Source organism: Chelonia mydas, chromosome 16, assembly GCF_015237465.2.
Source record: "Chelonia mydas isolate rCheMyd1 chromosome 16, rCheMyd1.pri.v2, whole genome shotgun sequence".
Lineage (NCBI taxonomy): Eukaryota > Metazoa > Chordata > Testudines > Cheloniidae > Chelonia > Chelonia mydas.
The window spans coordinates 179,214-206,981 of record NC_057857.1 but is presented as its reverse complement, the minus strand read 5'-3'; the positions used below and the strand labels follow the sequence as shown (position 1 = coordinate 206,981).

The window sequence follows — 27,768 nt, the reverse complement described above, 5'->3', positions numbered from 1 at the left end:
TTCATGTCGCTGGCTGCAGACCCTTATAGCTCCCCTCAAGAGTTAAACTACCCCAGAAACACACTCCCTCAACGTATATGGAAGAACTGTGGACAAACGTGAACTAGTAGATCCAGTGATCCAGGTCACAGTCACAGGCAGAGGAGAGGAAGCAAAGGAAGAGATTTAGAATATCTCCAGGGCCTCGTGCTCTCAACGATTCCAAGGACCCTCTTCCCACTACTGACCCGAGAGACACAATCCACACGCAGGTCTACACTTCAGATGCTGCACTGACGCAGCTGCCGGCTTCTCCCATTGGCGTTGTTCAGTGGGTCTCAGCCTGTGGTCTGCAGACTCCTGGGGGCCAGCAGACTTTGTCTAAGATTACCAAAGGGGTTCGCACCTTCATGTGAAAATTTTTAGGGGTCCCCACATTAAAAAAAGGTTGAGAACCACTGGTGTAATTAATCCACCACCCACCGACACAGTTCTGTCTACATAGGGGGTTAGGTCGGTACATCTATGTTGCTCAGGAGGGTGGATTTTTAACACCCCGAGCCATGCATTTATACCACTATAGGTCTGTACTGTAGACCAGGCCTAAGCTTTCATTAACAAAACTAAATCACTCTCCAACCTTTTGGGGTGTGAAAGGAACTTCCCAGGTATGAACCAGGCGCAAACTGAGGCAGCTCTGTTCTCCTGACTCTTCAGAAGCCGGAACCAAGCGCTCAGAGAGGTGCGAACAGTTCCTCCTTGGGAAGCGAGAGCTCTGAAACCTAATGACGGCCATTTAAATGTCAATAACCGCTTTGCTGCTGATCATTTTAGCAGAAACCTGCAGAGCTGTGCCTAGCCACCTTTAGTGGATGCAGAGGTGTAGTAGGGAGGCAGGAAGCAGTCACAGGCCTGTAGGGCAGGGAGAAGGAAACAAGGTCCTCGAGCTGCTTCCTCTCCATCCCCAAATGTCAATGATTGCTGCCATGCTCACCTAGGGAGAGGAGGAGGGGAAGCTTACAAGAAGTGGAAATTTGGACAGATGACTAGGGAGGAGTATAAAAATATTGCTTGAGCATGCAGGGGTGTAATCAGGATGGCCAAGGCACAACTGGAGTTGCAGCTAGCAAGGGATGTGAAGGGTAACCAGAAGGGTGTCTACAGGTATGTTAGCAACAAGAAGGTGACCAGGGAAAGTGTGGGACCCTTACTGAATGGCAGAGGAAACAACGTGACAGAGGATGTGGAAAAAGCTGAAGTACTCAATGCTTTTTTTGCCTTGGTCTTCACAGACAAGGTCAGGTCCCACACTGCTGCATTGGGCAACACAGTATGGGGAGGAGGTGAGCAGCCCTCAGTGGTGAAAGAACAGGTTAAGGACTATTTAGAAAAGCTGGACATGCATAAGTCGATGAGGGAGTTGGCTGATGTGATTGCAGAGCCACTGGCCATTATCTTTGAAAATTCATGGTGATCGGGGGAGGTCCCGGATGATCGGAAAAAGGCAAATATAGTGCCCATATTTTCGAAAGAGAACCCAGGGAACTACAGACCAGTCAGCCTCACTTCAGTCCCCGGCAAAATCATGGAGCAGGTCCTCAAGGAATCGATTCTGAAGCACTTAGAGGCGAGGAAGGTGATCAGGAACAGTCAACATGGATTCACCAAGGGCAAGTCATGCCTGACCAACCTGATTGCCTTCTATGATGAGATAACTGGCTCTGTGGATATCGGGAAAGTGGAGGATGTGATATATCTTGACCTTAGCAAAGCTTTTGACACGGTCTCCCACAGTATTCTTACCAGCAAGTTAAAAAAGTATGGATTGGATGAATGTACTATAAGGTGGATAGAAAGCTGGCTAGATTGTCAGGCTCAATGGGTAGTGATCAACGGCTCGATGTCTAGTTGGCAGTCGGTATCAAGTGGAGTGTCCCAGGGGTCGGTCCTGGGACCGGTTTTGTTCAACATCTTTATTAATGATCTGAATGATGGGATGAATCACCCTCAGCAAGTTTGCAGATGATACTAAGCTGGGAGGAGAGGTAGATATGCTGGAGGGTAGGGATAGGGTCCAGAGTGACCTAGACAAATTGGAGGATTGGGCCAAAAGAAATCTGATGAGGTTCAACAAGGACAAATGCAGAGTCCAGCACTTAGGAAGGTAGAACCCCATGCACCGCTACAGGCTGGGGACCGACTGGCTAAGCAGCAGTTCTGCAGAAAAGGACCTGGGGATTACAGTGGACGAGAAGCTGGATATGGGTCAGCAGTGTGCCCTCATTGCCAAGAAGGCCAACGGCATATTGGGCTGTATTAGTAGGAGCATTGCCAGCAGATCGAGGGAAGTGATTATTCCCCTCTATTCGACACTGGTGAGGCCACACTGAGAGTATTGCGTCCAGTTTTGGTTCCCCCCACCTCAGAAGGGATGTGGACAAAATGGAGAGAGTCCAGTGGAGGGCAACGAAAATGATTAGCGGGCTGGGGCACATGACTTACGAGAGGCTAAGGGAACTGGGATAGTTTAGTCTGCAGAAGAGAAGAGTGAGGGGGGATTTGATAGCAGTCTTCAACTACCTGAAGGGGGGTTCCAAAGAGGATGGAGCTCAGCTGTTCTCAGTGGTAGCTGATGACAGAACAAGGAGCAATGGTCTCAAGTTGCAGTGGGGGAGGTCTAGGTTGGATATTAGGAAACACTATTTCACTAGGAGGGTGGTGAAGCACTGGAATGGGTTACCTAGGGAGGTGGTAGAATCTCCTTCCTTAGAGGTTTTTAAGGCCTGGCTTGACAAAGCCCTGGCTGGGATGATTTAGTTGGGGACTGGTCCTGCTTTGAGCAGGGGATTGGACTAGATGACCTCCTGAGGTCTCTTCCAACCCTAATATTCTATGATTCTATGCAGTCCCTCCCCAGTGCCAAAGCCTCCACTGAACTCAGGTGGCAAATGCCCAAACTGCCTCCCAGCCCAACTGTCCCCAACTCCGCTGCATGGATACGGGGTATACACACCATGAGCGGGAGCTGCATGCAGTCCTGCTTCCTCTGCAACTACTTCAGACCCCAGGCAGCGCCAGTATAGCATGCCACAGCACACAAGACACTGGAGGGCAGAGGAAATCAAGACCTCCTGCAATGGAGATGATACCAAATTATCGTCACACAAGGAAAACGGCTCTGGCTGGCCTGTTCACTTCACATTCAACCCACTTGCCTCCTAGGGCACTCTGGGATTTAGCAATGCCATCCCTCAAGGCCTTGTCACAGGAGTTAGGCCCAGCTTGCCACAGAACGGACAGGGTGCAGGACATGTGAAATACTCTACAGCAGCATTTCTCAAACTGGGGTCCACAAGGGTACTCCAGAGGGTCCGCAGGCCCCACTGATCAACTCCACCCCCTCCCTCCCAGTGCCTCCTGCATACAGGTGGCACTGGGAGGGAGGGGGAGGAGTGGGGACGGGGCACGCTTCGGGGAGGGGGTGGAAAGAAGTGTGGAAGAGGAGGGGCAGGGTTGGAGTGAAGATGAGGCCCGGGGCTGAGTGGGGGGTTTGGGAGTCTCTGAAAAATTTTAAATCAAAATTTGGGTCCTTGGGTTGCTAAAGTTTGAGAACCACTGTTCTACAGAAATGCCAGTGGATTAGGAAGGAGCTGCAGTTTGCAAGAGAGCATCTTTGGTTTAGGTCTTTACACGCTCAGGGGACTGTCCAGAGTACTCTGCCTCGCCCTGTTTGAAGCCGAGAGCGCATTATTAACCCCGTTTGCGAAGGGGGATGTTGAAGCACATGGAGGGCAAATGACTGACCCAACCACACCCAGCAAGGTCAGCAGCAGAGCCAGGAATAGAATTTGAGTCTCCTGAGTGCCAGCGTCTTCTCCCATTCACTAGTTCCCACTGACAATCAACAGGGGCTCTTGAAAATAAGGGATTACTAGCAGAGGCTAGAGCCAGGCATGACCTAACATAGTTGCACAGTTTGGCTATGTACCTGCAACACCCTGTCTATTTCAGCCCTTCATGTCTTGTGAGCTGTGCAAAGTGCGCAGTGGCTTTGTGATGTACACAACTGGGGACCAGGAGGAGGCCACCAAACGTCTGCGCTTGTAGCCAGAGCTAGCATTAAAGTTTAGTTTACAGAGGTGGTGGGGGGTGGATGGGCAGGCAGAATTAACCTGCTTTCCCAAAAGTGAGTGCGCAGATGAAAAGACAGCTACCTTTTCCGTCACTGATGTTCTTCGAGATGTGTTGCTCATGTCTATTCCACAATAGGTGTGCGTGCTCGCCATGTGCACTGGTGCCGGAAGTTTTTCCCCTAGCAGTACCCATGGGGGGGAGCGCCCCCCACGACCCCTGGAGTGGCGCCTGCCTGGGGAGGTATAAGGAGTGCTGTGCACTCCCCCCACCCTCATTTCCTTCTTGCCAGACAACTCCGACAGAGGGGAAGGAGGGCGGGATGCGGAATAGACATGAGCAACACATCTCAAAGAACACCAGTTACGGGAAAGGTAACTGTCTTTTCTTCTTCTAGTGATTGCTCATGTGTATTCCACAGTAGGTGATTCCAAGCTATATCTGTTGGAGGTAGGTAGGAGTTCACAAGCCCTGCAGAACCCGGCGTCATCTCTGGGTTAGGGGACGATCGCATAGTGCGAGATGAACGTGTGAACTGAAGACCACGTCGGCCCTACAAATGTCCTGGATGGGGACGTGGGTCAAAAAGGCAGCTGACGAGGCCTGCGCCCAAGTCGAGTGTGCCCTCACAATGGGTGGTGGGGGGACACCCACCAGCTCAAAACAGGAACGGATGCACGAAGTGATCCAATTGGAAAGCCGCTGAGTAGAAATTGGCTGGCCCCTTGCGCGCTCAGCTGAGGCGACGAACAGTTGCGAGGACTTTCTGAACGGCTTGGTCCGCTGGAGGTAGAAAGTCAGAGCCCGCCGCACATCGAGCGTGTGGAGACAGCGTTCCTCACTAGTCGCGTGAGGCTTGGGGCAGAGGACCAGTAGAAAAATGTCCTGACCAATGTGGTAGGTGGAGACCACCTTTGGGAGGAATGTGGGGTATGGGCGGAGCTGTGCCTTGTCTTTATGGAAGACCGTGTATGGCGGCTCGGAGGTCAGGGTCCTGCCAGCAGATCGAGGGACATGATCGTTCCCCTCTATTCGACGTTGGTGAGGCCTCATCTGGAGTACTGTGTCCAGTTTTGGGCCCCACACTACAAGAAGGATGTGGAAAAATTGGAAAGAGTCCAGTGGAGGGCAACAAAAATGATTAGGGGACTGGAACACATGACTTATGAGGAGAGGCTGAGGGAACTGGGATTGTTTAGTCTGCGGAAGAGAAGAATGAGGGGGGATTTGATAGCTGCTTTCAACTACCTGAAAGGGGGTTCCAAAGAGGATGGATCTAGACTGTTCTCAGTGGTAGCTGATGACAGAACAAGGAGTAATGGTCTCAAGTTGCAGTGGGGGAGGTTTCGGTTGAATATTAGGAAAAACTTTTTCACTAAGAGGGTGGTGAAACACTGGAATGCGTTACCTAGGGAAGTGGTGGAATCTCCTTACTTTGAAGTTTTTAAGGTCAGGCTTGACAAAGCCCTGGCTGGGATGATTTAGTTGGGGATTGGTCCTGCTTTGAGCAAGGTGTTGGACTGGATGACCTCCTCAGGTCCCTTCCAACCCTGATATTCTATGATTCTGTGACTCGCCTGGCCGACGTGATTGCAACCAGGAAGACCACCTTCCACGAGAGGTGAGAGCAGGAGCACGTGGCCAGTGGTTCAAACGGGGGCCCCATGAGACAAGCCAACACCAGGTTTAGGTCCCACTGCGGGACCATGGGTCTAGAATACGGAAAAAGATGGTCCAAACCCTTAAGGAACTGGCCAGTCATAGCATGGGAAAATACCGTGTGCCCTTGCACCGGCGGATGGAAGGCCGACATGGCTGCCAGGTGCACCTTGACTGATGAACGCAGCAGGCCCTGGGTCCTCAGGTGGAGAAAGTAATCAAGAATAAGCTAGATTGGGGCGGTCACCGGAGAGACACCCTGGTCCGCCGCCCACCTAGAAAACTGGGACCACTTCACCAAATAAGTGCGGCGAGTGGAGGGCCGACCATTTTCGAGGAGGACACGCTGAACTTGCTCTGAGCACATCCTTTCCTCTCCACCTAACCAATGAGCAGCCACACCGCGAGGTGAAGAGCTGCCAGGTTGAGGTGGAGGAGGCAGCCCTGGTCCTGAGAGAGCAGGTGTCAAGGTTCCTTCCCCACTCTGAACTCTAGGTTACAGATGTAGGGACCTGCATGAAAACCCCCTAAGTTTATTTTTACCAGCTTCGGTTAAACTTCCCCAAGGTACAAACTATTTTACCTTTTGCCCTTGGACTTTATTGCTGCCACCACCAAGCGTCTAACAAATATATAACAGGGAAAGAGCCCACTTGGAAACATCTTTCCCCCCAAAATCCTCCCCAAACTCTACACCCCCTTTCCTGGGGAAGGCTTGATAAAAATCCTCTCCTATTTGCATAGGTGAACACAGACCCAAACCCTTGGATCTTAAGAACAATGAAAAAGCAATCAGGTTCTTAAAAGAAGAATTTTAATTGAAGAAAAAATTAAAAGAATCACCTCTGTAAAATCAGGATAGTAAATACCTTACAGGGTAATCAGATTCAAAACATAGAGAATCCCTCTAGGCAAAAGCTTAAGTTACAAAAAGACACAAAAACAGGAGTATACAGTCCATTCAGCACAGCTTATTTTCTCAGCCATTTAAACAAAACAGAATCTAACGCATACCTAGCTAGATTACTTACTAAGTTCTAAGACTCCATTCCTTTTCTGTTCCCGGCAAAAGCAACACACAGACAGAGAGAGCCTTTGTTTCTCCCCCCCTCCAGCTTTGAAAGTATCTTGTCTCCTCATTGGTCACTTTGGTCCAGTGAGGTTATCCTTTTAACCCTTTACAGGTGAAAGGGTTTTTCCTCTGGCCAGGAGGGATTTTTAAAGGTGTTTACCCTTCCCTTTATATTTATGACAACAGGTCTGGGTGGAGTGGCAACAGCCACGGCAGAGCTACTGCCAGGCCCGTGAGGGTCCCGTACCAATTCTACCTGGGCCACGCCGGGGCAATCAGGAGGACCTGGGCCTGTCCGTCTTTATCTTCTCCAGGACCCTGCTGATTAGAGGGAACTGGGGAAAGACATAGAGAAGCCGGCCTGACCAGGACAGGAGAAAGGCATCGGAGATAGCGCCCCTCCCCAGGCCCCCCTGGAGCAGAACCGGGGGCATCGCCGTTTCTGCCGAGTTGCGAACAGGTCCACCTGGGGAATTCCCCACCTTCGGAAGAGCCAGTGGGCCACTTCCGGGTGGAGGAACCACTCGTGTTGCTAGGAAAAGTCCCTGCTCAAGCGATCCGCCCTCTCGTTCCGGGCGCCTGGTAGGTGGAAGGTCTTCAGGTGGATGTCGTGGGCTACACAGAAGTCCCACAGCCTGAGGGCTTCACGGCAGAGGGCAGAGGAGCAGGCCCCGCCTTGCCTCTTAATGTAGAACATTGAGGCCGTGTTGTCCGTGAGGACCCTGACTACCTTGCCCTCCAGGTGTGAGTGGAAGGCCATGCATGCCAGTTGCACTGCCCTGAGCTCCTTGATGTTTATATGCAAGGTCAGGTCTTGAGCCGACCACAGGTCTTGGGTCTGAAAATTCCCCACATGGGCCCCCCAACCGAGGTCTGATGCATCAGACACCAGCTCCAACGACAAGGCCCTGTCCCTGAATGGGACCCCTTGGAGCATGTTGTTTGGGGCGGACCATCACTGTAGAGAGGTGATCACAGAGTCCGGCACGGGGAGGACCTTGTCCATCCTGTCCATGGCCTGGGAGAACTTTGAGGCCAACCAGAGCTGGAGGGGTCTCATCCTGAGTCTGGCATAATGGACCACGTATGTGCATGCTGACATGTGACCCAAGAGTTGTAGGCAAACCCTGGCTGTTGTCACCGGGAACCTTGTGACCAAGTCGATGAGACTTTTCATGGTCTTGAATCTGTCTGAAGGGAGAGGGGCCCTGGCCAACACTGGGTCCAGGAGCGCCCCGATAACTCTAAGCATTGGACCGGGACTAACGTGGACTTGGTGTTGTTTACCAACAGGCCCAAGGCAGTGCACATGGACAGGAGGAGCGCCACGTGATCCCTCACCTGCAACCGAGAGGTGCCCTTGACAAACCAATCGTCCAGATAGGGAAATATCTGGACCCACCGCCGTCTGAGATAGGCCGCTACCACCGACATGCATTTTGTAAACACCCTGGGGGCAGTGGACAGACCAAACGGGAGGACTGTGAATTGGTAATGACTCTGTCCCACCACGAAACGGAGGAAGCGCCTGTGCCCCTCGAATATGTGGATGTGGAAGTACGCGTCCTGTAGATCGAGGACAGTGTACCAGACCCCGGGATCCAGGGAGGGAATGATGGACGCCAGGGAGACCATGCGGAACTTGAGCTTCACCATGTACTGGTTCAGACCTTGGAGGTCCAGGATGGGCCTGAGTCCCCCTTTGGCCTTTGGGATAAGGAAATAACAGGAGTAATACCCCTTGACCATGAACTCCTCAGGCACCGCCTCCTAGACCTAGGAGACACCCCACCTCCTGCTCGAGCAGAGCTTCATGCGAGGGGTCTCCCAAGGGCAGGGGATGGTTGGGCTGGGAGGAAGTAAACTGGAGGGTGTAACCCAGGGAGATGGTGTTGAGGACCCATCGGTCCGAGGTTAGTCGCGACCATTCCAGGAGGAAAAGCTTCCCTTCCCCAACCGGTTGTGTGCTTATCAGGGGTGGATCCCTGATGAGGACTGGTGGGGTGCCCCTGAGCGTCCCGTCAAAAACGCCTTTTCCCCACCTTCTTGCCCTTGGAGGACCCAGGCTGGGAGCAGGCCAAGACTGCCTCTGAGGGTGTCTCTTATAGTCTCACTGATTCTTATGGAGGTCTTGTACGTCGGGAGGGCAGCCTGGGTGGGAGCCTGCTTCCACTTGAACTTAGGTTTTGCCGGAGCCGAGACATAGAGGCCCAGAGTCTGGAGGGTCGTGCGGGAGTCTTTCATGCCATGCTGCCTTGTATCTGTTTCCTCTGCAAACAAAGCTTTCCCGTCAAATGGGAGATCCTGCATGGAAGACTGTGCCTTGCTGGACAGCCCAGAGAACAGGAGCCATGACGCCTGTCTCATGGACACCGTGGAGGCCACTGATCGTGCGGCCGTGTCCGCAGCATCCGAGGCTGCCTGCAGGAACGCCCTAGCAGCCGCTGCCCCTTCCTCCACTAGTGCCTTGAACTCCTTCCTATCACGCTCCTGGAGGGAGTCCTCAAACTTGGGCAGGGAGCCCCACAGACTGAATTTGTACCAGTCCAGGAGAGCCTGATGGTTTGCCACTCATAACCGAAAGCTCGAAGATGAATAAACTTTCCTTCCAAAAGAATCCAGTCTCCGAGAGTCTTTGTTCTTTGGGGTCGGGGCTGGCTGACCCTGCCGTTCCCTGTGGTTGACTGACTCGACCACCAAGGAGTTGGGCGCCAGCTGGGTATACAAGTACTCATGCCCCTTAGCGGGTACAAAGTACTTGTGTTCCGCCTTTTTAGAGATGGGGGCCAACGAGGCTGGTGTTTGCCACAGGGCATTTGAAATCTTCGCCACCCCTTCATGGAGAGGCAAGGCCACCCTGCCCAGTGCAGAAGGGGATAACACGTTAACCAGGCAGTCTGAGGGCTCCTCCATCTCTTCTGCCTGGAGGTGGAGGCTTGCTGTCACCCTCTTTAAGAGTTCTTGGTGGGCCCTGAAGTCCTCCTGCGGGACGGAGGAGGGCAGGGCTGCAATTGCCTCTTCCGGGCTGGGCAAAGAGGCCGGTGTGGTTCTCTGGGTGTCGGCGAGCACCGGAGGGTCCACCATCTGGTTGGACTCCAGGCACGGTGCCGAGGACGCACGTCCCACTGCCTCCTTTCTTGGGGGTCTGGAGAGGGAGGCCGATGGTGCCTCCGAAGCTCCGGCCACTGAGTGAGCACCCACCGGGGGCTGCGCCAGAGACCACGGTGCCCACTGGTACCATTGGGACGGCCACGATGCTCGGTGCCACTGCACTTGCTGTAGCACCGGCGGGGCCGGCTGTTCGGGTTGGCGGGCCTGGCCCATCGAAGGACGGCTACGACTGGAGACCGGGCTGGTGTAAGATCTGCTGCTGTCTCTGGACTGGGAGGAGTGGCAGTGCCGGGATATACGACGGCCATGGGACCGTGATCTCGACGTGGAGGACCGGTACTGGCGGTAACAGCTGCTCCGAGAATGGCCTCGACGGGCAGACCCGCGACGGTGAAATGCCGGCGATCGACGCCCAGGGCTGCGATGTCTTGGTGGAGACTTAGAGCAGGAGTCTGAGCGGGAACGGCATCGACAACTGTGCATGATCGACTGCGGTACCCTCTCTGAGACGAGGACCGATGGCGACGCCCGCTGCAGTCCCACCGATATTTGCTCCTTGAGGAGGAGTGGTGCCGCGAGTCCCGGATGGACGGAACCCAGGCAGACAGTCTGGTCGGCGTCAAGGGCGATCCACCTGGACTCTGCCCCAAGCAATCGCTGGGCGGTGATCGGCGTTGGGAACGTTCCCTCGACCGAGACCGGTACCGGGCCAGAGGCGACTGCAGAGATCCCAGCGGCGGCTTGCCTCTGGAGTGTGGGGCCGACATTGGCGGCGCTCCGAGCACCAGCATGGACATAACGTCCCAGGCTGCCTGGAGGGCTTCAGGAGTGGACGGCATCTGGACATCCGGAGAGGCCTGTTCTGAATGGGCCAGGCTACTCTGCTCAATGTGAGTTGGAGGCCTGGGGCCCGGTGGGGATTGAGGACTGCCTGACATGGGCCTAGCCTCTGTCCCAAACTTCGCTCGGTGCCGCTGCGAAGAGGTAGTATTCCTGGCCCTCTTGGCGTGCCCTGTGGACGGGGAGCGGTGCCGACGAGTCGATGGCACCAGAAGGTTGCCGCGTACCGATGCCGCGGTGCCGGGTTCCAGTTCGGAGCAGCGTGCCAGGGTCAGTGCCGACTCCATCAGGATGGCCTGGAGCCTAATGTCCCTTTCTCTTTTGGTCCAAGGCTTAAACGACTTGCAAATCTTCCACCTTTCACTGATATGGGTTTCTCTCAAGCAGCACAAACAATCTGCGTGCAGGTCGCTTCTTGGCATAGAACACCTACAAGAGCCACACGACTTAAACCCCGGGGCGCGGGGCATACAGCTATTGCTCAGACTGACTAAACTAACTAAAGAGCTAACTAACTACAGGTACTAACACTGAACGAACCAACAGTTCTGGGGAGGAGCTACAGCCCAGCTGGAGCAGAGCCGTTCCGACGCACCTCCACCGGCGGCAAGAAGGAACTGAGGGGGCGGGGGGCGCAGCTCCCCTTATACAGCGCCAGGCAGGTGCCACTCCAGGGGCGCAGGGGGCGCTCCACCCGACGGGTACTGCTAGGGGAAAAACTTGCGGCACTGGAGCACGCACACCTATTGCGGAATACACATGAGCAATCACTCGAAGACCTGAGCTCTCCAGATCCAGACCCAGTAAAGGGATTGTGTAAGCCAGGGGGCCAGTTTAGTCTCCATGGAGTAAATTGCTGCCACGATACCCCTGCAGCAATCACTTCAATTTAATGTTTTCTATGTCGCTGTTACTCCCTGTGACCTTAGTGGTTAGTTACTATTCAGGCTCCTAAAGGTTGTTTCTGCTAGGGGGAGAAACAGATGATCGAATCAGGCATTTCTTGATGCAATCATATTTATTTACAAGAATGTACAAAGGTTGTTTCTCTGAACACAGTAGGAATCATACAGCAGGAGACAATTTATTTGTCCACAGCTCCAAGCCCCTTCCAGGCAGCACTGTACCCCAAAACTCTCTCCCCCAGCTCAGGGTCCTGCTACAAGTACTTCTATGGCTGTCTCTGGAGCTTGCTTGCTGCTTCTCTGACAGCTTTTGTGGTGTTTCTGCTGCTTTTCTCCATATGCGCATAGCTTCCTCAAACAGTACACAGCCGCCCATGTCTCCATCCAGCCCTGAGTCAAACCATGTCACCCACACATAGCTCAGATTCCTGAGCAGCCTTGCACACGGCCTGCGTTTTGGGCAGCAGCTCCTATTGTTTCAACCATCTATTCCATAAAGGAGCTTAAATGTTTTGTATATTTATTCTGAGTGAAGGGCGATGGTTATGCCCCCCACCTTCAAAAAGGTTTCACGCAGCATAACAATATATCACACACAAATCTACACTAAAAGAACATATTCAGGTTGTGAGGCAAGCACTCAAAAGTTCGCAAATGCCACAATTAAGGTTGCTCGTGCGACCTTAATTCAGCTCCATTGTGCATATCCATTATGATCATCTTTAATTACATGAACTCACACACTGGTTTTTGCCTCACTCAGAGCAGGGTGCTCACTTAATGAACAGCTAGTCAAGGTTTTGTTTTCTCCTCCTTGTTCAATGGGTGGCCACACCCTGCACTGACGACAGAATTATTATTTTCTCAAGGGCTTTCTGATGGAGCTCATCGCTATAGTATCTGAGTGATTCACCGACATTCATCTTCACAACACCCCCATAAGAAGAGGGGATGGGATTATCCCCATTTGACAGATGGGCCGCTGGGGCAGAGAATGATTAAGGACAAAACTTCCCACTGATATGAGGCGCCAAATTTGAGACACTAAGGACCTGATTTGCAGAGTCCTTAGCATTTTATAACACTTTTTATGTTTACACCACAGCTCGCAGTGACTTCAGTCCCAGCTGTGAATGCTCCACATTTCTGCAAATCAGATCCCAGGGCACCCAGAGAATAAGGAAACCACACAGGGTCCCAGTTCCAATCTCCGTGTCCAGCCAATCCCAGCTCCCCCCTTCCCCTAGCTCCTTGTCTAACCTCAGTGTTCTCCTCCGCCCACCCCAACTGGCTCCCAGTCCCCCCTCCCCCACCCGTTCCCCTCCCCAGCTCCCAGTCTCCTCCCCTCCAGCTCTCAGTATACTCGCTTTCCTTCCCCCCACCAATTCCCAATCCCAGCTTCCTTGTTCCACTCTACTTCGTTCCCTCTCCCCCACCAGTCTGGCTCTTATCCCCTCTGCATCTGAGGCAGGCGGCTTCCTCCTCCACACTGCCTGAGTGCTGGCAAGGGGGTCCTGAGAGTACAGGAGAGACTGGCTCCCTGCTCTCAGTTCCAGTGCCTAGGCCTTGGCCTATCTAGGAGGCGCAATTACAGGGAAAGTCCAGCTTTGCCCCCTAGCCCTGGATTAAGGCTGCTCAGTCACTCTGTGGGGATGGTGCATGCGCAGCCCGGTGGCACAGAGGGGCGGGAATATGCTCAAGGAGGATGGTATCTTTGGAGATTTAAGCGGCTAAACTCTAGGAATCTTTGAATATGAGCAAACTGAGATTTTTTCCAAAGGCTTATTACTAGGCCAGATGAGGGCAGATTTTCACAGGAACACCAGAACACTCATCCCTGACACAAAGGCCATCCTCTGCCAAATTTTACATTCCTGCTCCAATGCATAGGTGCGCTAGAGCCTCTCAATGAAATAGTCACCAGCATTTCAACATTTTGCAAAACAATGTATTTGCCCCAGCCTCATTCACAGAAAGGCTGACCCATTTTGGCTGAAACTTTGCAAAACAAGTTTGCCTGGGGCCAGCATGGAAAATTTCAACCAAAATGGCTAAAGTCTGGCAAAGTTATAAGCAATGGAAAAATTATCTTATGAAGCGAAGTCTTAGGCAACCTTAATAATAGGTGGTGCTACCAGTCCTGCCTCACTATATAACAAAGGGGGAGGAGGGGGTATGCATGTGTGTGCACATTCACATGCAATTTGCTACAAAGAAAGCCTAACTGGCTTCACAAATAGGATACCAGGTCTCAGATCAAAGCCCTCTGGGGGCTGTGAGTAGCTATTAGTCTGTACCCATAATCTAGTAGCATAAGACTTGAAGATAAACTGATATCGTCCCTGAAATAAAAACCTGACCCAGCAATTCATCCTGCTGTCATGGTCTCTTGATATGGAGGCATGAATACATATTAAAGCTGCATAGAGCCAGTGCTGTTTGGATGTTGTCACTTTGCGTATTCATCTCTAGGGAGCAGAAATTCACTCTTCCTAGTCATGAAAAATCAACTCATATTATGCAGCAACAGGCATCCCTTCCTTGCTGACCAAGCAAAGTCACACCAGCTCTGGATGATGACCAATCACTGTCCCTTGTTATGTCTGCCTTTGACGGAAGTCAGTGATCCACATAAGACTCACCCTGCACTTTTGTCAAGTCTGATATTTACCTTAGTCACTTCACGCTGATGTCCCACGAACCTCTTCAGCACTGCTCCTGATCTCCAGTTATACACGACTACAGTCTGAAGAGAGAAACATCTATGTGAATTCAGCCAGCACATCTGTGCGTGCGGACTGACATTACACAGACTTGTCTGCAAGGTGATAGAGTCTATGATTTTTACATTTTTTTTTCCAGACAAATAGCTTTTCCTGCTATAAAGGGGAGGGCACAGCAAGGGTGTGTACTGGGTGAAGAGCATCAGGAAAAAATAGCCCTCATTGTGTGAAAACCTACATGTCTATTGAAATAAAAGAAACATTTTCTAGAGCAAAAAGCCACCCACACCCCATTTCTATCAGGTTGGACAATACAAACCATGTCAATAAAGGGAGCATAGTTTGGACTCAGCAACAGGGAATAAAAACATTGCTTTGTAATATGTGCAGCCTGGGTATGAAAACATGTAGGACACGGGCCGCCACCACACAGTCCAAGCCTAAGGAGTCAGCTGGTCTTGTCCTGAGTGCCAGCGGCACATTTAGACCCCCGCTTTCAGAAGCTCTTCCCTTGTAATATAAAAGAAAGCATCACAGGTTGGCTGATGTGAAGGCCAGAAGGGAGAACTGTCTCACCTAGTCTGACCCCCTGCACATCACAATCCAGAGCCTTCCACCCAGTTACTCCTGTGGTGGGCCCAACATCCCTTGCATGTTACAGTCTCTCTGGGCTGAGTAGCTTAGGTGCTGTTTGGAACACAGGACAGGGGCTTGCTCTTAAATGTATGGACCAAAATGTTCAAATGCAGATGCCTGGAATTAGAGTCCAGGGTGACATGCTGGCCACACTGAAGTCAGTGGGTGATTTGCTGGGGCCAAGATTTCAAGTGGAGCCTGTGGAGCCTAAATCTGGATTTAGGAGTCTAACTTCATGCACACAGGTTTGAAGATGTAGGCCCTGATTTTTAAAAGAAACAAAACATGTTCCAAACACATAAATACTTAATAAACTGCCCAGATTCAAAACCATCAGCTTAGTGTCTGTCTTCTCCCCAGGGCCACGGCTCTTGAAAATGAGCACGGCTACCCTCACCTGCAATATGAGGCACTTGGGTACCATAGTGATGGGCATGAGCTAAATAGATGGGTATGTCAGCAATGTGCTGCTGTTGCAAAAAATAGCAAATGCAATTTTAGGGTACATTAACAGAGGTATGGGGAGTCCAGTGGCACTTTAAAGACTAACAAATGTATTTGGGCATAAGCTTCTTTTCTGAAGAAGTGAGTTTTTTACCCACGAAATCTTATGCCCAAATACATTTGTTAGTCTTTAAGGTGCCACCAGACTTCTCATTGTTTTTGTGGATACAGACTAACACGGCTACCCCTCTGATACTTAACAGAGGTACGACATGCAAGTCACGGGAGGTGATAGTACCACGCTGCTCAGCGCTAGTTAGGCTTCAGCTGGAGGACTGTGTCCAGTTTTGACCACCAATGGATAGAAAGGATGTAGAGAAACTGGAAAGGATCCAGAGGTGAGCAACAAAGATGATCAGAGGAATGGAATGCAAGCCATATGAGCAAAGGCTGGGTATGGGTAGTTTGGAAAAGAGGAGATTGAGGGGGGAGATGAGAGCGGTCTTCAAATACTTGAAAGGCTGCCATAAAAAGGAGAGAGAAAAATGATTCTCTTTTGCCAAGAGAGCAGGACAAGAGTCATTGGGTTCAAACTTCAAACAAACAGATTTAGACTAAATCTCAGGAAAAACTTCCTACCTGTCAGAACAGTAGGACAATGGCACAGACGCCTAGGGAGGTTGTGGAAGCTCCTTCACTGGAGGTTTTCAAAAGGAGGCTGGAGCCACCTGTCTTGGATGGTTTAGATACAACAAATCCTGCATCTTAGAAGGGGCTTAGACTAGATGACCACTGCAGCCCCTTCTAACCCTGTGGTTCTATGATGCCCTGTGAATTGGAGGATTGCACAGCTGTGTTGTGTGGCATCCCATGTGCCCTGTCAAGGGGGCAATGATTTAAAAATAAACTTTATTTGGAACACTATTGCCACATCTTAATGTCCTCCTGACTTCACAGCCTCGCTCAGTCTCTGCTCTGGCAGTGATCCCCCTCCGCCAGCAAAGCCTGCATGCTCTGTGCCATCAGCCCAGCCTCCTCTAACTGCGTTAGCATCACAAGAGAGACACAGTGCTTATGGCTGGGAAGGTATATTTATTCTGGAACCCCTCTTCAGAAGCGGGCTGGGTAATTTGTTGCCCACAAAGGTGAATTTCATGGAGCCACGATGGTTGGTTTTGAGTTCCTCGCTCTGAAATAAAGGGATGGTTGATGGTTTGAAACGCTTCAGAGCAAAGGAATTGCCCCACAAGAGCTGTTTGTCTACAGGTGCCAACAATGGCTCATGGTCACTGTGTCCCTCCCCATCACAAGTACCTGGGACTGGGAGGAGCACTTCTTCCCCACCCCAGCTAATGGGCAGTCGGTGGCTTGGAGTACTGACAGCCTTTGCATTTTTATTTTAGCCAAGTGTCGGTCTGATGCCTGTGAACACATAAACCCCGTTGTTTGAATCTCGCCACGTCATTTGCCCTTATCTCTATGGCAGAGAGTTCCAGACACACTTGATTTCCTTGTGAATTTTGACCCACCCTACCTTGTCATTTCCTCCCGACACACAGAGATTCGATGTTAGAGCAGCCACAGAAGTGACGGCGTCAGTGTGAGCAGGGATGTATTGCTGAACAGCCTGGGCAGGACTGTCATCTTCTACATAATCATCAGGCCTGCCAAAGAGGGAAAGACACACAGCAGGAACTTCAATACACATTACAGAGAAGTCATTGTATGCCGTAGATCACACATCCCACGTCTCAAACCACATGGCATTGGCTCCAATTAGACTGAATGTAAGGATAGCAGTGCCTTGGTTTAGGAAGAAACGCTGAATGTTGAGATGCTGGAGAAAGGCAAGTCAACACGCAAGCTCTGGGCAATGCAGAGATCAGCTCTCCGGGGACATAAATGCATTTCCTAGATGTGACATAATAGGTCTCTTCCACCTCTAATTCCTAAACCTGCAGAACAGTTACTCACCTCCACTATGGTGCATGGGACTGACTTTAACAGAACTTCACCAGTCTCCCTGCTACAGCTGGCAGATGATGGTTTGACTCAGCCACTGTTCCAACAGTTCAGACATTTTCTGCTCTCTCAAATGTCCCTCACAATAACATTCCTGTTCTCCTTTCTGCTGCTCTGTGCCCTTGGCTTATCTCCAGTACTTATGGGCCAGTACTCCCATCTTCCTACTCATGGAGAAAGGGAGATTTTAACCCTTTCTTTGCAGGGGGAGCCATGCATGTCACTTGCTCAGGATATTGAGGGTGTCTCTCTCACTCTCAGAGACTAGATTGCTCACCATTTCTCCCATGCTTGCCGTAGCATATCCCCACCCCTCCAGCAGGAGTGCCCCTCTCCCTCCCACACGAATAGCTTGCAGCACATAAATCCGGCTCAGGACAGGAACTGCTCCCAGCACAGGCTGTCAGCACCACCACGTGGTTCATTATGAGAGCAAGACAAAGCTGAATGTGTTGCTGTTAGGATACTCTCAAACCAGAGATCCCCTTTTTTCAGCCAGATACGTTAATACAGCTCCCAGACCATTCAGTCTGAGGAAAGCTCTCCATTTCCATGTGTGGTTGGGGGAGGGAGGTGGGGAACTGCATCTGAAACTCTCTCTGATCTCTTCCATGGTGGCACCAGCACCCCTCCTGGATTAATAGTGGATTAATACCTGGCTAATACCTAGGAAAAGAAAAGAACATGTGCGTGACAGTGCAGCTATTCGCATCCCAGCTGTACTGGTAGACACTATGCTGCAGGGCTAAGGACAATTGTTTGCTAGACGGCCCAGGGTGCAGGACTAGCAGAGCAATATCTCCTTTGTCAAGAGGAGCCATTTTCCACCCAAGATAGTACACCCAGGTCCTTTGCACCCCTGCCTAGGAACAGCCCAGGTGGATGCCAGAGAGAGAGGATGTATTAGTTTGAGTGTGCTGCCAACACACTCCATTCACTAAAGTGACTTCTTATGTTCAGGGCTACAAGCAAATACTGAATGGGGGTGGAATTGCCATTTTAGCCACACAGTCATTGCAGTGCTGGGATCTAGGCCACTGCTTTTGAATATATGTGGAGGCAGAGACAGGTATTTTAGACCATTGAGAAATTAAGCAACCTTTAGAATCAAAAGACAAAAGGAAAAGTTACAGTTCATAAAAGCCAGATGATTACATGTGATCACTAACCTCCCTGCCATAATCGGTGGGGTTTAGTAAGTTTACATGAAGCTGGCATTTCCAGGAGATTGTTTACCTGTATTTGGAGGTACTGCAGTTGATTTTACTCTGCAGTTTCCCCATGATATTGCACATGAGCCAAGGTGAGCAGCTCTGTAATCCAGCATGTAGTGCTCAGCATCGAAACCTCAGCATCTCAGGCAATCTCTGGGAGCTGGGGGATTAGGAGAGGACACATTATGGGGAATTTATAAATCAGTTCTGATCTTTACATCCATTGGATCCAATGCTGAGAATGCAGCACTTTCACTACAGTTCCAGTCATTAGCTTCCCTGCATTTCCCTTACTCCTCTTCCCGCCCCCCATACCCATCACTCCGGACAGTATATGCTTGTTGCTTCTCTCTGCGCAGTGCCAGTTGGGAGGTGTGGCCAGCGGATGCTGCTTTATGGGCAACTCAATCAGCATCTTATTAGCAAACACCCCAGGTGAGAATGGCCGGTAGCACTATCTGAAAGGAGAGTGTGTTTCCTGGGAGTGTGTTGGCTGGGTTTTACTGTTGTTTTGTTGATCTTTATGACTGTTGTAATAAACTGAATTCTGTGCTGGTGCCAGGCTGGCAGATTGATCCCCTGTGGCCTCAGAACAGGCGTAGCACGGGAAGCGTCCTCATTATGTACCTCAGTCCCTACCTGAACCACCTCAGCCTTACCCCGTCAATATACCCACTCAGTCCTTCACCTCCACAGTGCCAGTTTCTGGCAGGTTTTATGATGTGGACAACTACCCACTCACTTGTCTGTCTGAGGCTCTTCAGCAAAGCAGCGCAGGGAAGCCTACACTGTTGTGCCCGTGTCCTAACTGTTCTGGGGTAAAGGCTCCAGTCACTCCACTGCCTTTTACTAGCACTAAACTCACTAAAAGCATTAAATCAATACAGGAGAGGTGCAGCTGTCTACAGGCTGGTTTCAATGGTAGTGAATTACCAGGTACAGTAATCGGATTCTTCTCAGCAGGAGATGCTCTAACTGGATTGATTTCAGTCTGACCTGCTAAAGCTCCTGTCTTCCAGGTCAGTAGGAGTCTGCTGAAAATTCAATGACTGCATTTACCTGTTTGTCAGAGCAAACAAATCAAAATAACCTTCATGTCACTAATCACAGAAGCCTGAAGCTCAGATGCTGGAATTGCTAGGTCAGAAAGTGGACTGGTTTCCTGGCAGACATTCCCCTTCTAATTTTACTCTGCTGTCCTTTGCAATTAGCAAAGAATATAACCTAGTTAAGCTCTGCTTGTTCAATCCAGATGTTTATACAGCCAAAAGGTTTAAAGTGTACCCAATCTCATAGGCCAGGGAGTGTATTAATTGGGTAACTGACTTTCTTTCAGTCAAAACAAGACCAAGTTTGCAGACTATTTCAGTGTCCTAGGAACAGAGGTGATTTTTTTTTTTTTTTGGCAACAGGAAGAAGCTGGAAACTCAATCTGTATTTTATTTAATAGAATTTAACTTTATTTCCTTGGCTTTTAATTAAACTGATATTGCAAATATTAAAATTAACTGCATGAAACAGTGAACTGGCAGAAAGAAAGCAAAATGACAACAGTGCCTTTTCCTGGGGGTTTGCTTGCATCTGCAAAATGCTTTGAAGATGTGAAGAGACTGCCATTTACTATATGTCTGTATAGTCCCTATTACAATGTGCGCCCCTGAGCTGGTGTAAAAAAGTAATAATGGTAACAGTGCTAAGTGTTATTAATAAAGAGAGTCTGGGAAGTCCAGCATATTTATAAGATTTGCTGTAACAACCCCTCTAGCAATCTACTAGTAGCAGACATTCATAGCCATTTTACAGACCAGTTTTCCAGACAATCAATGGTAAATTTTTCCTTGTGGCTAATTATTCCTCATTACATGCAAGCAGAACAAGTTTTCCATTCATAAACACCTTCTGATTTTAATTGCACTATAGAATCAAGGCAGATAGTTAGCACTGTGAGAAAAGAAGGATTCAAGGAATAAAAATACAAATTACATTTTATATCTTGAGAATGCTTCCCTACAACTGCCTAACTATAGCATAAATCTGCAGCTCCCTCTGCAACTTTGAATGCTTAATAAGAATGCAAGCTTCCAGAGTCTTGTTGCATTTTGGGAAAGCCCTCTGGTACCCCAAGATGTCATCTCTTGGCAGACTTTCCAATGCAAATTTAACATCCTCCTGTACGTACGCCAGTCACTATTGTGACAGTCTACTAGAATGAAGTTCTACTGTCAGGGCTCCCAATGTAATTGAATGACAACTAGGTATGCTTCAAAAAGAGTGCATTTCATCGTAGGGATTTATTTTTTTAAATGTGCATTGCTCTTTAGCAACCCGTTCCTGGGAGCAGAAAGTATTTGCATTTAAACAAGTTTTAATCTCCTCAGTCTATTGTAACACAGCAGTGAAATCTGCATGCTGGCTTTGGGAAGCAACAATATCCCAAACAGCAAACAGTCATCATATAACACACAGACGTGAAACTAAATCATAAGATCACACCCCGACATCTGATTATCCAGGTTCTTATCCTGCCATCATCCTGGCAGCATCACAGCCAGGGCCGGCTCTACCATTTTTGCAGCCCCAAGCAGTGAAAAAACCTGTCGCCGCTGAATTGCCACCGCAGATGGCAGGAGAAAGAGAAGCTGCTGCCGCAGAAACTCTGCCGCCCCTTTCTGACTGCCGCCCCAAGCACCTGCTTGGAACACTGGTGCCTGGAGCCGGCCCTGGTCACAGCACTGAGCAACATGGCTAATATCTGTCACCTGTGGCTTGTTTTCTCTCTCTCATCCTCTCCCCAAGGAGAGCTGTACACACAGTGGAGTGTTTTGATGGGTTTTTTTTTTTTTTTTAAAATATGTACACACTGATTGGACTAGGCCATGAAAGAGAAGGTGCTTGGTCAGCCAGATCTCTTTGGAGTTTATTTCCAAGCACCGTTAATGGGACTTGCATATGATTATGAAGGGGAGAATCAACACAAAGTGAGAGCATATTGTATGTGATTGAAAGAAAACTACTCTGTTTAAGCTAATCAGTACTGTTTTGCTTTCCTCCGGCTATGCAGATGCAAAACACCCATTTACAAAGCCGATAACATCACTTGAAGATTTGGGGAAACCCTAAGTAAATTCTTTGGGGTTCTTAAAGGGCTCCTTTGACCCATTTTACAGCAGTGCTGGTTAGCAGAATCCTGGATTATTCTATGTTCCAGCAAATGCATTGCAGTGTTAAAGCCTCCTTAACATATTGCACCATTTTAAGACAATCAACCAGACATTTTAAAGATATTATCAGCAGTACCATACATTATTTAGACATAGAAGGTTGGGATTTTCAAATACCACTGAAATCTGGGCACTGAACTTTCTCAAAGCACTTGGAAAATTCCAGCAAAAATAAAAGCCTCTTTGTTTAAATTAAGTTACAGTGGGTTGGCATTTCCTCTTGAGCAGCTAGCGCCATGTCTCCACTGCAACAAAAGTGGCTTTTTTACACTGTTAGCTATCGCACAGTAAGATCCTAGTGGACACAAGGCATCGTCACTTTTACTGCAAGGTTTTATTACAATGCCATCCCTTCACTGAGATTGTGCAGTAGGATAGCTAACATGCATTCATTATTCCATGGTAAAAACACACTGGTTTTGGAAGTGAAGCCTAGAAGTTTGATTCCTGCTTTTTTTTCTCTCTTCAATGCTTGTCTTATTGTAATGATCTTCCCACTAGACCCTGGGAAAGTATGGATGGGATTGTGAACAGTGCTAACTACATATTAGCCATTTGTTATTAGTTAACTGGCCTTATTTTTGTTAAAGAGAATATTCCCTCTCTGCCCAATTACATGCGGTTTCCCTAGGAAAATGGGTCCCTCTAGTCTCCATTCCAAATGCCCCATATTAATAACCCTTATATGTTAGCAACTACACTAACTAATACAGGGCCACAATTCACTGTTTCCATGTACCTTGTGCGATTGATTCACCAAACCAGAGCCCACGGAAAACACTAGCCTGGCAGAATGGCATCACTTTGCACCAGTGCCAATGACTCCACAACATACAAGGCAGCAGGAAGGGCTCGTCTGCTCATGAGGTGCTGCCATAGCTCTTCGCAAAGACAGGAGAGCTTCTCCCGGCCGGTAGGAACTCCACCTCCCCACGGGCCTTCAGGAAGAGCCTTCAGGGCTCATGGGCCTTCAGGAAGAGCACTAGTGAGCCCTGTTATTGCCCCGCAGGGCCGGCCCACCTGGGGGCAGGAGGAGCCGGGTTCTATGCCCAACATCGCCTCGCAGAGCCAAGCCGGGGTGTGTGCGTTGGGAGCCGGGCTCCATCGCCCCGGGGGGCTGGCCCGCCCGGAGCGGGGGGGGGGGAGCCGGGCTCCATCGCCCCGGGGGGCTGGCCCGCCCGGAGCGGGGGGGGGGGAGCCGGGCTCCATCGCCCCGGGGGGCTGGCCCGCCCGGAGCGGGGGGGGGGGAGCCGGGCTCCATCGCCCCGGGGGGCTGGCCCGCCCGGAGCGGGGGGGGGGGAGCCGGGCTCCATCGCCCCGGGGGGCTGGCCCGCCCGGAGCGGGGGGGGGGGAGCCGGGCTCCATCGCCCCGGGGGGCTGGCCCGCCCGGAGCGGGGGGGGGGGGAGCCGGGCTCCATCGCCCCGGGGGGCTGGCCCGCCCGGAGCGGGGGGGGGGGAGCCGGGCTCCATCGCCCCGGGGGGCTGGCCCGCCCGGAGCGGGGGGGGGGGAGCCGGGCTCCATCGCCCCGGGGGGCTGGCCCGCCCGGAGCGGGGGGGGGGGGGGGGGAGCCGGGCTCCATCGCCCCGGGGGGGTGGCCCGCCCGGAGCGGGGGGGGGGGGGGGGGAGCCGGGCTCCATCGCCCCGGGGGGCTGGCCCGCCCGGAGCGGGGGGGGGGGGGGGGGAGCCGGGCTCCATCGCCCCGGGGGGCTGGCCCGCCCGGAGCGGGGGGGGGGGAGCCGGGCTCCATCGCCCCGGGGGGCTGGCCCGCCCGGAGCGGGAGGGGGGGGGGGGGAGCCGGGCTCCATCGCCCCGGGGGGCTGGCCCGCCCGGAGCGGGGGGGGGGGGGGGGAGCCGGGCTCCAACGCCCCGGGGGGCTGGCCCCCCCGGAGCGGGGGGGGGGGGGGGGGAGCCGGGCTCCATCGCCCCGGGGGGCTGGCCCGCCCGGAGCGGGGGGGGGGGGGGGGAGCCGGGCTCCATCGCCCCGGGGGGCTGGCCCGCCCGGAGCGGGGGGGGGGGGGGGAGCCGGGCGCCCGCGCCCCGGGGGGCGGGCCCGCCCGGAGCGGGGGGGGGGGGGGAGCCGGGCTCCATCGCCCCGGGGGGCTGGCCCGCCCGGAGCGGGGGGGGGGGGGGGAGCCGGGCTCCATCGCCCCGGGGGGCTGGCCCGCCCGGAGCGGGGGGGGGGGGGGGAGCCGGGCTCCATCGCCCCGGGGGGCTGGCCCGCCCGGAGCGGGGGGGGGGGGGGGAGCCGGGCTCCATCGCCCCGGGGGGCTGGCCCGCCCGGAGCGGGGGGGGGGGAGCCGGGCTCCATCGCCCCGGGGGGCTGGCCCGCCCGGAGCGGGGGGGGGGGAGCCGGGCTCCATCGCCCCGGGGGGCTGGCCCGGTCTCTCGCCGGCGCTGAGCTGCAGCCCGGGGGGTCGGAGCGCGCCGCGGGGGCTACCAAGGGCGACAAGCGGCCGCCCGGAGCCCGGCCCGGCAGCGCGTTGCCAGCCCCACCCCGCACTCACCTGCCCGCGCCGGCCCGCCCCGCGCCTTAGCGACCGCGCCAGAGTCCGGGGTGGGGCCGCGCCAGGAGACAGCTCCGCCCCCGGCCCCCATAGGGCAGCACCGGCCCTGCACCCCCTCGAGGCCCCGCCCCCAGCGCCCTCCCCAGTACCCCCCCTGTGCGCCCCCACTGCCCCCCTCCGGGCACCCCCGCCGTCCCCGCCCCCACTCCCCCCCCCGTGCGCCCCCACTGCCCCCCTCCGGGGACCCCCGCCGTCCCCGCCCCCACTCCCCCCCTGTGCGCCCCCACTGCCCCCCTCCGGGGACCCCCGCCGTCCCCGCCCCCACTGCCCCCCCTGTGCGCCCCCACTGCCCCCCTCCGGGCACCCCCGCCGTCCCCGCCCCCACTCCCCACCCTGTGCGCCCCCACTGCCCCCCTCCGGGCACCCCCGCCGTCCCCGCCCCCACTCCCCACCCTGTGCGCCCCCACTGCCCCCCTCCGGGGACCCCCGCCATCCCCGCCCCCGTCGCCGCTCCCCAGTGTAGCGCCCTGCCTCCATCCCGACCCCCGTACCGCCCCCTCAGCCCACTCCGTGTGTGGCGACCGCACCATAACAACCCTTCAAAGCTTTTTATTAGAGATACAGGGAAGACGAGTGAAATGTAAAGTTTTACGTGTGGCTTTTATTTGAACAGCGTCCTTTGTTTCCGAAGGCGAGAACCCCTGGTTTGAGAGCCTGTTAAGCGGGATCAAAGGCAGGCGGAGCTGCCCCTTCTGGGGAAAGAAGGCAGAGTTTGCTGAGCTGGCAGGCGCTGTTGTCGCTGTTGTTAAAGTCCAACCACAGCCCTCCACTGCCTCTACCTGCCCGGTGCTCAGGCTAAGGGCGGGAGCCACAGTGCGCCTTGGAAACTTCCTAATTGCACACAGCCAACACCCGGGCCCTGCCCCCGCCTCGCCCCTTCTCTGAGGCCCCGCCCCCACTCACTCCAGCCCCCTCCTCCATCATTTGCTCTCCCCCACCCTCATTCACTTTCACTGGGCGGGGGTAGGGGGTTGGCGTATGGGAGGGGGCGAGGGCTCCAGCTGGGGGTGCAGGCTCTGGGGTGGGGCCAGATATGAAGGGTTCAGGGTGCAGGCGGTGGCTCTGGACTGGGGCGAGGGGTTTGGAGTGCAGGAGCGGGCTCAGGGCTGGGGCAGGGGGTTGAGGTGCGGGAGGAGTAGTGGGCTTCAGCTGGGGGTGTGGGCTCTGGGGTGGGGCTGGGGCGAGGGGTTTGGAGTGCAGGAGGGGGCTCAGGGCTGGGGCATGGGGTTGGGGTGCAGGACAGGGTTTGGGATGCAGGCTCCAGGAGGGAGTTTGGGTGCGAGAGGGGGCTCAGGGCTGGGGCAGGGGTGCGAGGGGGGGGAAGGGTGTGGGCTCTGGGAGGGAGTGCAGGAGGGGGTTCGGTCTAGGCGGCGCTTACCTCAGGTAGCTCCCAGTCAGCGGCGCAGCGGGGCTAAGACAGGCTCCCTACCTGCCCTGGCTCCGCGTTGCTCCTGGAAGCAGCCAGCATGTCTGGCCCCGAGGCTCTGCATGGTGCATGCTGCCCTCACCCACAGGCACCGCCCCCACAGATGAGACTGACCTTGCCTGGCCAACACGGAAAGTCCTCCTGCATGATCAGGTTAGGTGAGCATAGTACTGTATGCTTAGGTGTGTAATTGGCTTGGTGATTGTTAATAAATAGAGGTTAAGGATATTACTGTGTAAGGCACTGTAGCGGAGTCTTATTGGAAAATCCTGAGAAGTGGGTGGGCGCAATCCCACCCACTGCTAAAGGCCCCTCCCCCAGCCTAGCGGGAGGGACCACTGGACCCAGGGACCAACTGATTATGGGGGACAACTAATGAAAAACAGGGACGGGAGTGAGGGTCAAAGGTTCAAAATAAGGATGCCGGATGAGGACACCGAGCAGAGAACCCCGGACAGCGCTCACGGCTCCTCAAAGCTGTCGAGGGAGCCAGCGGACGCTGCCCAGTGGAACTCTGCCCAGATGCGTGAAACCAGGGAGGAACGGAAATAGGCCCCACAGTCACAGAACACCCCCTCGTCCAACATCCTCCTTCTGGTATTGTAGATGGAGACTTTGGCCAGAGCCAGGAGGAGGTTGACGAGGAGGTCTCGCGACTTCGTGGGGCCACGGATAGGGTATGCGAAAAGGAACAAGTGTGGGGAAAAGTGCAGCCAGAACCTCAACAAGAGGTTCTGGAGGAGCCGGAATATGGGCTGCATCCTGGCGCATTCGAGATAGGCATGCGCCAGGTTCTCCCTCATGCCGCAAAAGGGGCAGGCCTCAGGTGTAGGGGTGAACCGCTCCAGGTGCAAGCCCGTGCTCACGGCTCCATGAAGGAGCCGCCAACTAATGTCCCCAGCGGGCCATGGGACCAAGGTGGAATAAAGGCTGGCCCACCGGGGCTCCTCACCCTCTTTAGGTGGAAGACAGTCCCGCCATTTGGTGTCGGGGTGGGACACGAGGGTGAGGAAATGTAACGTATGGAGCACGAGCGTGCATAGATGGTTTCTGGGCGCGGTTCGAAACCGGACCGGCTGCAGGGTGTGCAGCTGGCTCGGAGTGTGGGAGCAGGGAGGCCGGGGGGGCTCGCGGAACAGGGGCCCGAGAAAAATGTCTGGAGGGCCAGGGGTGAGAGGTGGGCGGGGAGTGCCCTCTCGCAGGGCTCGCCGCAGGAAAGCAAGAGAATCGGGTGACAAGGCGGCCTTCACCTCCCGGAGTACGCGCCTAGGGGTCAGAAGGGTGGAAAGCCCCATGTGTCGTCCGAGCACGCAGGGCATCACCCAATCCCCCCGTCGTAGTCCAGGAGGTCTCTGACTCTGGTGGTTTCTGCCAGGACCAACCTCCGACACACCGCGGGAGATTCCGCCACCTGCACACGGAGATTGTGTAGCAGGGGCTCCGCGAGAAGGTCCGCTCCCTCGGTGGCCACAAAGGACCTGGTCACCGAAAAAAGCTTCCAGGTCCAGAGGAGGTCCTGGTAGAAGACCGGCAGCTTGGAGAGGTCTCGTGGAAGGCCTCTCAGATGGAGAAAAAAGAGCTGCCGGTCATAGCGGAGCCCTCGGAGGCAGCGCAGGAAGGCGTGCGCCAACGTGCTCCACGCCGGACTACCTGCACTATAAAGGAGCCTCTGCAGGGCCTGGAGGCGGAAGACATGGATCTGGCTGCGCAAGCAAACCAGGCCCTGTCCTCCCTCCTCCAGAGGAAGACTCAAAGCCCCTGCAGAGACCCAGTGCAGCCCCGGCCGGAAGAACTCCAGAGCCATCCTCTGGAGCCTGGCC

At 53.7% G+C, this 27,768-nt stretch overlaps 1 protein-coding gene across 16 annotated transcripts in view; it reads right to left on the bottom strand.

Moving 5' to 3' along the window:
- WDR31 (WD repeat domain 31) overlaps positions 1–24,586 on the bottom strand; it is a 46,336-nt gene extending 21,750 nt beyond the window's left edge. For 2 of the 16 annotated variants that reach the window (XR_006286204.1, XR_006286203.1), the window contains exons 1-4: positions 19,670–21,054; positions 18,759–18,889; positions 17,035–17,164; positions 14,369–14,443 (exon numbers count right to left, since the gene is read on the bottom strand). Coding sequence is in view for 11 of the 16 variants with exons in the window: in XM_043530611.1 (XP_043386546.1) it covers positions 14,369–14,443; positions 17,035–17,164; positions 18,759–18,817 (264 nt within the window). In the remaining 5 variants the exon portion in view is untranslated. Of the gene's footprint in view, positions 1–14,368; positions 14,444–17,034; positions 17,165–17,474; positions 17,771–18,758; positions 18,897–19,669; positions 22,963–24,462 lie in introns of those variants that run through there. The other 14 variants (XR_006286202.1, XM_007067672.4, XM_043530611.1 and 11 more) reach the window with 13 other exon arrangements.
- Positions 24,587–27,768: the final 3,182 nt, after the last annotated feature.